General features: G+C 39.1%; 1 protein-coding gene across 3 annotated transcripts in view; it reads right to left on the bottom strand.

Moving 5' to 3' along the window:
• The window catches only part of SBF2 (SET binding factor 2), a 369,973-nt gene that overhangs the window by 21,907 nt on the left and 335,863 nt on the right, over nt 1-12,203 (bottom strand). For all 3 annotated transcript variants that reach the window (XM_079788328.1, XM_079788326.1, XM_079788327.1), the window contains 3 exons: nt 10,748-10,924; nt 8,278-8,379; nt 7,391-7,576 (listed from right to left, as the gene is read on the bottom strand). In XM_079788328.1, the coding sequence (XP_079644454.1) occupies nt 7,391-7,576; nt 8,278-8,379; nt 10,748-10,924 (465 nt within the window). The remainder of the gene's footprint in view (nt 1-7,390; nt 7,577-8,277; nt 8,380-10,747; nt 10,925-12,203) is intronic.

Raw genomic sequence — 12,203 nt, 5'->3', positions numbered from 1 at the left:
CAATCATACATTTCTGGGATAAATCTTGCTTAACCATGGTATATTATTTTTAAAATATATTGATGTAAATGGCTTTGATTTGCTAACTTTTTGTTTAGAAGATTTGAATCTATGGTCATCAGGGATACTGGTGTATAGTTTTCTTTTATTGTCTTCATCAGGCCAAGGTAAAGCTGGGCTCAGAGACTGAGTTGAATATATTCTCTTGGCATCAATTTTCTGGAAGAGATTTTTTGTAGAATTGCTATTATTTTTTCCTTAAATACTTGGTAGAATTTACCAGTGAAATCACTTGGGCTTGAAGTTTTCAGCATGGAAATGTTTTAACTACAATTTAAATTTCCTTAATATGCCTATTCAAGTTATGTATTTTTTCTTGAGTATGATAGTTTATGTTTTTCATGGGATTTGTCCACTTCACCTAATTGTTGATTCCTTTGGTACAAACTGTTATAATATTCCCTTCTGGTCATTTTAATGCCTACAGAATCTGTAGTGATGTCATTTTTCTCATTTCTAATATTGATTATTTTTGTATTCTTTCTTTGATGAGTCTGGCTAGAGGTTTATCAATTTTATTAATCTTTACAAGTTGGCACAGAGATTTTTGGGCTCTAAAGGCAAGTCTGCTTCAAATAAATTTAGCCTTATTATATTATGTAGAATGATAAGCATCTCAGCCAATAAATTAATCCTATATAAGCATTTCCCAAAACATGTTGATAGAGTTACGCTTATCTTAGGCATCATCTGAATTCTGTTGTTCAAAGTAATTTTGTATGTATCTTTTTTCCCCCATTAAAAAAAACTTCACTGTTGAGAGTATTATAGATGTCCTCCCACTCCCGCCCCTCTCCCCCATAACTTCCCTCCACCCCAGGTCTTCACCACCCTATGGTGTGTACCCATGGATAATGCATATATGCACCTAAGTTCTTTGGTTAATCTCTTCCCGTCCCCCTCCCCACTTCCTTCTGAGAATTTTGTATGTATCTTGATGAAGATAAAAAATAAACAGATTTAAAAGTCTAAGCTATGTGAAGCATTTTAGTTTTGTTTTCCATTATGGAGTGAAATCTGCCAATTTCACTTATTTATGAGAAGAGAATCTGAAATGGAATTTGGAGAAACATGAATTTATAGAGTCTTATTTTTTGCCATGGGCCATTCAGTACTTTGTAAAATTTAAAGGCCCATAAAAATAAGCTATGACTCAAATCCCAGAAAAGATCAACACTTTGGGAATAAAATATAATAAGTTAAAATTGGATTTGCTTTCAGGAACTACAAATATTAAGCCACAAAAGATCCTATAGAGAATGGTATCAACATTCTAGACACACCCTAGAAAAATAAGTAACTAATATTAGTTTTTTTTTATTTCACAGATTAAGTTTAACAAACATTAATTGTGTACCTTGTACTGTGCTAATCACTTTACATAGATTTTAAATCCTTTATACATATATATAAACCGAAGCAGAGAGGTTTAAAATTTGTTAAAGATCAAAAATTAGTGAGACTGATTACAAACTCAGATTTACTTTATGGCTCATATAGTAAAAGCTTTAATACAGACACCAAACTCTTGAGTATGCCATGAACCCATTAGCTGCAGCTATTTTGCCAATATTACTGGATACATTTTAAAGTTACCAACCTGTGTAAGGGCAGCTTACCTCCTCACACATATGCTCACAAGGGAAGCTCATATCTTCAAAGGTAAAATAGCGTTTGTCTTTGAAATGGGACTGATCATAGTGCTGGCATACAGTAACTGTGAGGAGAATCACTACAAAGCCAGACCACAATGAGTCAATTTACAACTTGAATAAACTTCAAAGGCAAAATTATAACTGTTATTTGTTTTTCTCAAAGTGGGAAATAATAAAAAAGTTCTAAGATGTCCTCAAAGACTTACTGCAATACTGAAATAAAGGAGCTACTCTCTTATACTTCATGTTTTCATTGATATTACACATATTTTCCCCCTTGGTGTTATATTTTTAAAAGAAATTTTAGGCAAAGATTTCATTTTTGTGCTTTGGATGTATTTTCCTTTTGAATGTGGTTCAACTATTTTAAGAAAAGGAAGCAGCCTGTAATGATATCATTTGAGCTAAGCCAATTTTTTTAGAAGTAAGAAAAAAATCTGCCAGATGTTACTATTATGAAATAGTGATCTAGCATTTATAATTCATCTGACACCTGGATATACTGGCATAAACAATGGCTTTTTATATGATGAGGCAGTTCTAATTTAAGATCAATGCTTCATCTGTTTTCTTTGTAACTCTTACTAGTATTAGCACTAATGCACAAGTCTGGGCATATTTCCATGGACTGCCTTTTGGCCTTCGGCGTGTTAGAAATGGTGAACAGCAGCGAACATATTCCACCTGGGGAAGTTTCGCCTGCTGCTGAGTAATTTTGCACTTATTTTTAAAATGTTGTTGGGCCTGCCTTTGCTTTGTGCCGCTGAGAGTCTGAGGACAGCACTAATTTGCATTGTCTGGCAAAAGCCAGAGTCAGGCATTCAGAGACGGCAGTTTCTAATGCCCAGGCTGTGCGAAGGAGATGATGACACACTGCCTTATAATTAAGTCAGCGAGAGTCAGAAGCACTATTTGTTAACCATAGTCTTCTAGAGTCTCCAGTTTTTCAATGAATAAACAATCCCTTTTCAGCACAAAATAATTTGCTTTACCAAAGCTGATACCTATCATAGCCACCCACCCATGAAATCCTGCAATTAAGGTCACATGCTCGCTCTGCCACGACTTGTCTGCACTCAGGTGATTCTGTATGGGGTTCTAGGTCAAAGCAGGGTTCAGATAAATTTTTAACGTGGTACAGCCAGATCTGAAATCATACAAAAGGGGTCTTTAGACCCGAACAATATTATTTTCTACAGTTTGTGAAGCATTCACTTAGAAATAACTGAGCTTTCATTAAAAGTCAAACGGTTTTCAAAGTCAGAACTGGTTTACATAGAACATTTGAATTTTAAGTCCTTATTTAAAATAAAGTTACCAGAAAATAAACATACACCTCAAGTTAGTTTTTTTTTTAAATATATTTTATTGATTTTTACAGGGAGGAAAGGAGAGGGATAGAGAGCTAGAAACGTCGATGAGAGAGAAACATCGACCAGCTGCCTCCTGCACACCCCCTACTGGGGATGTGCCCGCAACCAAGGTATATGCCCTTGACCGGGACGAACCTGGGACCTTTCAGTCTGCAGGCCAACGCTCTATCCACTGAGCCAAACCGGTTTCGGCTCAAGTTAGTTTATAGAACTTAACATGATGCAATTTTAGCATCTACTAAATAATCAAATTTTCAATCTTTCACAACATACTAACAAAGGTACTAGGAAAACTGGACTACCACACCAGAGATGTTACAGATGCACAAAATTCTGACAGGGAGAGCCAAGATCAGCAGTGGTTTTCTTTAGGAAACAACGCTACCAAAAATATGGGAACAGAAGTAATTTAAAATGTTCAAGACATAGCAAACGGACAACTGACTCCAAATTGCCATTTAGTATGCTTTGTATTATAGGATATAAAAACTACTCTCATCTATAGAATGTTAAGCTGACATCCAAGACAATCAAAGCCTCCCATATTTAATATCCCACTCTTTTCTGGTTGTACCAAAAAATAAACAAACAGCAAATGATTTCACCTCTTTAAAAAAACCACTGACACAAAAAAATGGGATGTGGTAAAATTTCCTCCTTAAAAATGTTTCTAGAGCTACTAAAAAACTTGCATTTACAGAATAGTTGATAAAAATATCCCTCTGGATTGTACAAGAAGGGAGACAGGGACCACGGATAAGACATGATCTATGATATTTCAGACGTGGCTTCTTTCTCTCTTCTTCATCTGAGGCTGGACTCCCCTGGATTTTAATTTCTCCCTTTTCTACAGGTAGAAAATCTTCTTTAGGTTCCTGCTCAGCCACTTTGGCCTGCTTCCCCTGTGCTTCCCTTTTCCCTTTTGCTTGCACTTTTTTGTCTGCAGATTTATCCTTTTTTGCCGCCTTTTTTGGCTTCGTTTCCACTTTTACAGGAACAGGTTTGGCTGACAACCTTGCCGACTTCCTCTTGGGCTCCTCCTTGGCAGAGCGGGCCTTTCTCTTGGGTATCCTGGTGGTGGGGTGGTGTGGGGTGGCGCGTGCTGGGTGCCTGAGGGCCATGGGTGCCTAGTGGCTTCTCGAACCTGGGCTGCCTGGCTGCTGCCACTTCTCTCGCCGCCCAAGCTTCTTGGACCCGCGATGGGGGCAGTGGGAGCTTTGCCTGGCTTTTTTCACAACCAAAATGATTTTAAGATTCACCATGTTTTTGTGTATATTATTATTTGATTCCTTTTGCTTGCCGAGTAGTATTCCTGTGTATGAATACACCTGAATTTGTTCATCTGCTCACCAACTGAGGGGCATGCTACCTTTTCCTAGTCACACCCATTCCCTTCCTTTCATTCTCTCTAAGCCCTGGCAACCATTTATTCTCTAGCTCGATATTCTTGTCATTTTGAAAATGTTATATAGAAATGGAATCATATAGTGTGTGACCATTTGAGATGGCTTTTTTTCTTTTCTCTCAACACAATGCTCTTGAGATCCATTCACGTTGCTGCATGTATCAACAGTTCATTCCTTCTTTATTGCTGAGGTGTATGCCATGGTATGGATGTAACAGTTTGCTTAGCCTTCACCTACTGTAGGACACTTTGTCCCCTTCCTGCCTCCAGTTCTTGGCTATTATAAATAAAACTTGCATAAACAATACTTTTATATTTGAGGTAAGTTTCTTATAAGTAGCATATAGTTAGGTCATAATATATTTAGACCATTTCCATTTAATGTGATTATTGCTATGTTAGAGCTTAAATCTGTCATTTTACTTTGTTTTCAGTCTGTTCTATTTTTTCTTTATTTTTTTAGATTTTATAATGTATTTTTATTATTTTTTAACCTGGTTACAAGTGTAATACATCATGATACTAAAATCTTTATTTTCTTTTTCCTGACTTCTGTGGATCACCTGAATACTTCTTAAAATTCCATTTTGATTTATCTATAGTGTTTCGGGTGTACAGCTTAGTAGTTAGACAGTCATATACTTTACAGGTTTTTCCACCAATATTTCCAGTACCCAGCTTTAAATAGCTTTCTTAGTGGTTGTATTATATTCTATATCTTACCACACTTTACTGACATTTTACTGCTTTCAGTGAAGTGTAGAAACCTTACTTCCCTTTATGTTCTCCCATCCTATATAATAAAGAGCTAATATACAAATGGTCGTCATGCCCTCATGCCATCACAATCCATCACCAGGAGGCTGTGTGTGCAGCGAGGCGTGCACAGGTGGGCGGGGACTTGATACTACATGCGTGGTGTGGAGGTGGGACCCCCGGCTCCGGCCTACCTCTTTGGGGCAATCCATCGAGGAGCCCTGGATGGGTGGACTGGGCCTACCTCTTTGGGGCGATCGATCTCAGGGCTCCTGCACTGTGAGAGGGCACAGGCCAGGCTGGGGTACCCCCTCCCCCGAGTGAATGAATTTCGTGCACTGGGCCTCTAGTTTAAAATATAATGGTCTTGGCCCTGGCCGGTGTGGTTCAGTTGGTTGGATATCATCCTGTACACCAAAAGGTGGTAGGTTTGGATTCCTGGTCCGGGCACATACCCGGTTCCGGGTTCGATCCCCAATTGGAGTGCATGCAGGAGGCAACCAATCAGTTTTTCTTTCTCACATCAATGTTTCTCTCTCTCTTCCTCTTTCTAAAACAAAACAAAACAAAACAAAACAAAACAATTGTCTTAACTATTTCTTCCACATATATTGAGAACCACATCAACCATCAAACAATTTAGAAAACTCAAGAGAAGAAAAGTCTACTGTATTTACCCATATTTTCCTTTCTGCTATCCCAAGATTCCTTCTCTTATCATTTATTTTCTTTTTAAGTATATTTTTATTGATTTCAGAGAGGAAGGGAGAGGGAGAGGGAGACAGAAACATCAATGATGACAAGGAATCATTGATTGGCTGCCTCTTGCATGTCCCACACTGGGGATCAAGCCTGCAACCCAGGCAAGTGCCCCAACCGGGAATCCAATCAAGACCTCCTGGTTCATAGGTCGACACTCAACCACTGAGCCACGCTGGCTGGGCCTATCATTTATTTTCTGTTTGAAAAATTTCCTTTAGTCATTTAGGAAATCTATAATGCATTTCAAATAAATTTTCGTGAATGATGTAAAGGGCATAGAGATATACAGTTATTCCAAAAGATGGAAAGCCACTGTTAATGGGTATAGTTTCTTTTTGGGGGGATTTTGTTCTAAAATAGATTGTGGTAATTGTACAAGTCTGAATAATATACTAAAAACTTTTAAATTATACACTTTAAATAAAATTTAAATATTATACCGTGAATCAAAAAGCTGATCAAGTAATTAGTAGAATAAAAAACCAAAAACATAACTGTACACCAAATTGGCCTCTTCAGAAGACCTGGTTCTAATTATTATTCCTAAAAACATTCCCACCTTTCCTTCTAATACATGGTTGAAGCCAATGTATTTCAAAAAGGCTCACTGTTCTGACAAATATGTTTGATATGTCAGAGCCCATTCATTGTTGTGATGCAGATGAAGCAAAGCTGGAAATGTTAACCCTGTTTTCCTTGGCCAATTTAGCACTGGTGCCAATGCAAACCCAGTGCCATCTGATTCTCAAGCCCAATCCTGACCAAGGCCCCATTAGAAGTTTTATCTAATGTGCCTGAGATGAAGGTAGGAAGGAGTCTACAGCATTCACATCTCCCCTACCCCATTCTCACTGGATTTTACTAGATTATATACCTGGTTTCTGTCTGGTCTCTTGCTTAGCCCTGATTAGGCCATCTAGTAGAACTGAGTCAGTGTTCTCAACCTCTTAGACTGGCTTGGCTGGGCCAATTCTCTCTCTAGGGCTTAGGCTGTACTTCTTATATTCCCAGGCACAAGCTCAAGTCCTCCCAAACTGGGAAGACTACAGGCTGGATTTCAGGCCCTGCCATTACCTACTCTAGGTCAAACCTTCTTGGAGAACAAGCCCAAGTTTGCTCCTCTTCTTGGGAGATGGTAATTTAGAGTCTGGCCACTTCACATGGGGGGCCCAGCCAATAGCCAGGTCAGCTGTCCTAGTTTCAGAAACCAACTAGGTTTCTCCTCCATTCCCAGGAATCCACTGCTGAGACCTCAGGAAGTCTTAGGGCTGAATCCATCACTTATGGCACGAAGGCACCTGGCACAGCTCTGCAATGCTCAACAAATGCTAGTTCTTTTCTTCCCTCATATCAAGCCAACTGAAGCATGCTCTACTCACCTGGTGCACACAGTCTAAGAATTGCAGGAAGACTGGAGTAAAACCACTACCCTGACAGTTGAGGGTCAAGCTGCTCCGCTGATTGAATTTATGACCAAAGGAGAGCCACTCTTTTTCAACCAACATCCGGAAGCCTTCAAGTGTCCTATAAAAGGGGTCACTGAGTAACTGCACCAGGGATGTCACCTAAGACACAAGCAGATGGACACTTGTCAAAGCACTTCCTCTTGATGATAGCTAACGCACCAACAAAGTTACCTGGGCAGCAAACTTGTTCACTAACTGCTCCAGGACAGCCAATTAAATTAATCCCACAAACTTTCTAGTAAAAATGAAAAGTCAAATGCATTTTGGCTACATGTTTTCTTTCAGAAAATCCAGATTTTAATCCTTACCTGGCTAGTTTGCCAACTGTGACTTTCTTCTAGGTTAATTAATGAGGCCAGAGGATCAGTTCAAACCTACAGCTACTTTTTGGCAGGCATAGATTAATGTCTTACTATAGTTCACATTCAGACCTTTCCTTTTCACTCTGCAGTAAGTAAGGGAGGGGCTTAGAGGGAACCAGGGAAAGGACTGACAAAATCTGGGAAGGACGGCCCGTGTCCCACTCTGCAGGCCAAGGAGCGCCATGCACATGCCTGCCCGGGGCACCTGTGGTGTGGCACCCGACGCCCCAGCCAGAACTGCAGGCTATGTCAGGCCTGGAAGCCCGTGGCACAGAGCTTTCTGATGGACACCAGGGGGTGTTTCACACAGGACTTTTTCTGTCCATACAAATTAGTCACTATACAAAAGGTTCATCTGCAGAATTTAAAAACAAACGAACTGAAATACAAATTCATACATGTACAACCAAATATATGAGAATATGTGTAAGAGTTTACTTGTGCTGTGATGTCCCAGCCTTCTTCCAAACAGACCAACACGGAGGAACCATTCTCCAGTACCTCGGACACCACCACGGCCAGCTGCATTATCCTGTGAAGCTGAGGTGGGGAAGGAGCCACGATTAGAACCAGGGCTTTCTGAGCACCCAGATCAGACAGACTTGCTATCAGCCTTAGATAACCAAACAAGTTAGGGATAAAGCATTTGATCTAAACGTGAATTTTAAATACTTAAAGTTCTTTGTCAAAATAAAGATTAAGCAATGTACTCAAGGGATACATGATGAAATAAATTGATCTTAAGTAGTTTCCCCTGAAGTGGAATATCTTTAATTCCACAGAGTGGAAAAGTCAGAGATTCTAAGCAGCCTCCCAACACAGTTATTGGACTTAACATTTGTTTTTCTATGATGACGTAGTAAGTTCTATGAAGATGTAGTAAGTTCTATTTTGGATACTCTTAATTTTTCTGGAATTAGATAGTGGGGATGTTTGCACAACTTAGTTATTACACTAAAAAGCACTGAATTGTACACTTTAAAAGGATGAATTTTATGATGAATGAGTTAAATCTTTAAAAAGGACACTCTTATTTGTCTGTATGGGAAGAAAACTTATACTTGTGCTTAGCTTTTAAAGCCAAGCCACTGACTCACAGTCTCCAATGAACCATTAGGGTGTGAGCACAGCATATAGATTTCAAAGCCAAACGTGCAACATTCTAGTTTTAAAAAATATTTTAAGCACACTTGACATAATTTGCAGAATGAATCCAACTTTGAACTGAAATAGAAAACCCCATATTTTAAATAGAGCTAGGTATTTTATTTATTTACTAGAGGCCCGATGCACAAAATTTGTGCAAGGGGCTCGGCCCTCACAGCCCTGGCTTCATTCAGAAGGTCGTCTGGAAGGACGTCTGGAAGGTCATTAGGCTGTCCAGTCTAATTAGCATATTACGATTTTATTATTATAGATTTTTATTATTTTTATTTTTTGAGCTAGCTATTTTAAACACAGGAATAAGGCACACATCCTCTCCAGCACTGGGAAGCTCCTCACCAATGTTCCTGTAGACAGCTATTTCCAGGCCTGAATTCTCTGGCTCTTCACACTTGCTCTGAGTTAACTTTTGACATGCCAATATCTCAAGTAGAGCAATACTTTTTACTGTTTTTTGGGGGGCACTAACTTCTGGTATGGATCTACTTTGGAGTAAGGAGCAAAACACAGAATGTACCAGAAACACAGATAGGCTGGGTGGTGGGAACAGTTTGGGGCTGGGCTCATAACTTAGGGACAGAAGGGAGTATTGATCAGCTCCTTTCGTGGGTTCTCAAATGACCTGGTATAGCATTCATAGTAACATACACTGATACAGATTTATGTATTATGTTTTTATTTAAAATGTTTAATTGGGGGGGGGGGAGAGAGGAACATCGATGCAGTCATTGGTTGTTTCTTTGATGTGCACTGATTGGGGATGGAACCCACAACCTTGGCATATTGGGACAAAACTCTAACCAGCTGAGCTACCCAACCAGGGTTCATACCCTGATACAGGTTTACAATTAATTGTATATGTGGCTGTTTTTCTATAGTTTAAGTACCTTAAAAATAGTTACTGCACTGGGTACTCACATCATTTTCTGGCTTTTTTTTGCCTTTTAGTCCAATTCATTGTGGGAAACAACTACTTTTCCTCCTCAAGGGAGGCAGGAGGCTTGGAGGCAGAGGGGCCAGGTGATAGAAGGGCTGGAACTCATGCGGGTGGAAGGAGCAATGGCCACAGCATCAGGGGCCTAAAGACAAGGCTGAGGGTGTAGTGCAGATATGTTCTTGGCCCAATGTCTGCGTCAGTGTCTAACACATGCGTGTCATAAATGTCTTTATGTGCTGGCATACCTACTTCTCCCTAGTTTTGCAATAAGAGTTCAATTAAAACATCCCAAACTTGACTTAGCTGAAGGAAGGATATGTGGTTTTCCCTTAACCTTAGGGAGGCCTCAGGGCACCCAAAGTGCCTGCGGTGGCTATTTTTTTTTTTTTTTGTGGGGGGGGGGTTAATCTAAAATCTAGAGACATGGACCAGGCAGAGACAAAAGCAAGGTCAGACAGTAAGAGAGAAGGGCTCTTGGAGTCTTGGACCCTCACTCTGTTGACAACAGAGCAGGAGGCCTAAAAATATATGCTGATTAAACTTATTACATATAAAGAAGTTTCCATCTAAAAATAATGACCTCCTCCTTAGCACCCTATGGAGACCAAGTTTTTAATTACAGAGAGATAACCTGGGATGAAGAAGTCTATCTCTCATCTCCTGTTGCATATGGGTTCCTGGAACTGAAAGGCTTTTATGGAGGTACCCAGTAAAGGCAGATGGCGGGGCGTGGGGGAACACAATATTTTCCTCAAATATCAACTCTGTACATCCTTGAGGTAAAAGGCAAGTTGCTCCAGACATTACCTGTGGAAACCACTCGGAGTCTCCCAGAGCTTTCAGGAAGGTCACGTCTGAGTCAGTAGGAATGGTGCTTGGGACACAGGCCCTCATCAACTTTTTAAAACTGGCTTTCACTTGTCGGATGTCATGAAATTCAACGGGAACAAACTCACAATTTAAAGCAAATTCTAACTTAAAGTTCTGTGGATAAAGATGCAGAGAATTAGGCAAATGAAGTGTTATGGTAAAAGAGCAATGATTTCAACAGGGCAGTGCTTAAATGATACACAGTTATGGAGGCCAAGTAGCTGCAGAAGCTGCAATGGGTCAGGAAAAACAATCTGTGTGGCTAGGTGTCCAGATTGCTGGAAAGTCCTTCAGTGAGGCCTACTGGTTTCACTTAGCTTGCTGTCATTCTGAGACCCTGAAGAGACTACTGGTAGGTGGGAACCTGATGGGCACTTTTATTAGTAACATCACATATAAGCCAATATAAAGCCATGAACCCGGAAGTCTGGAGAGGACCAGTAATACATGGACAGCACGGTTAATACAAAACTGCAAACGAAGTCTCCCGAGATACACACTGTGATGAAAAGGCAATATGCTGCTGAGGTTCCAGAACTCTACATATTTAAGTTTGTAGAGATACACATATTTGTTTCTTATTAAGCAAGTAAAACAGTCATTGGAAAAATGAAAAAAAAAAGAAAAGTGAAGATAAACATTGAGAAGGAAATAAAAATTAGGTACTCCTTTAAAGTCAAAATAAAAAGTTCTACACAGTAAAACATGAAAGGCTTTGTTGATTTCTAGCTTTGGGACAATATTTTTTCACGCATGACACGTGTCGAGCCATATTTATTTGAATATATTTATCATTTAAACCTTTAATCCACGTGGAATTTAACCTATGTGAGGTTGCATTTGTAGTTAAAGAATGCTTACCTGATGGCACAATTGTATATTTTATTTTGATAACCTAGTCACCTAATTTTGAAGATTTTAAAATTCTCTAATTTCTCTTGCTAAAGAATGAATTAATTTTCTCATATCCTTCCTGCTTTCCTCACATTCTGCCCAAATGACACTACTGGGTCATCTGCTTTCCTAAGAGTAAAACTGCTTTCTGGAGGCTGGTTGTACAACATGTGAATGTATGTGACACTATGGGCAAGAGGATAAATTTTATGTTATCTGTATTTACCAAAATTAAAAAAAAATGCTGCAAGGACTTATTATAGGACCCATATTATATTCTGTATTGGTTATTTTAGAGTACTTTTAAAACGGCCTATTAAAGTTTTAAAGTAAAAAGCAAAAACTTCCAAATTAAAAAAATAGCATTTTTTATATATATCAAGAAAAAAATTTTCTTTATCTCAGTAATTCCACTTTTAGGAGTAATCTAAAATGTAGAGAAAAAACCCTATTGAATCATATCTCCATTAAAAATAATAATAAGCTATATGCTTGAAAA

This window comes from Cnephaeus nilssonii (assembly GCF_951640355.1).
Source record: "Cnephaeus nilssonii genome assembly, chromosome: 13".
In the NCBI taxonomy this organism is placed as follows: domain Eukaryota; kingdom Metazoa; phylum Chordata; class Mammalia; order Chiroptera; family Vespertilionidae; genus Cnephaeus; species Cnephaeus nilssonii.
The sequence above is the reverse complement of the archived record's forward strand: the minus strand, read 5'-3'. Positions and strand labels throughout refer to the sequence as shown.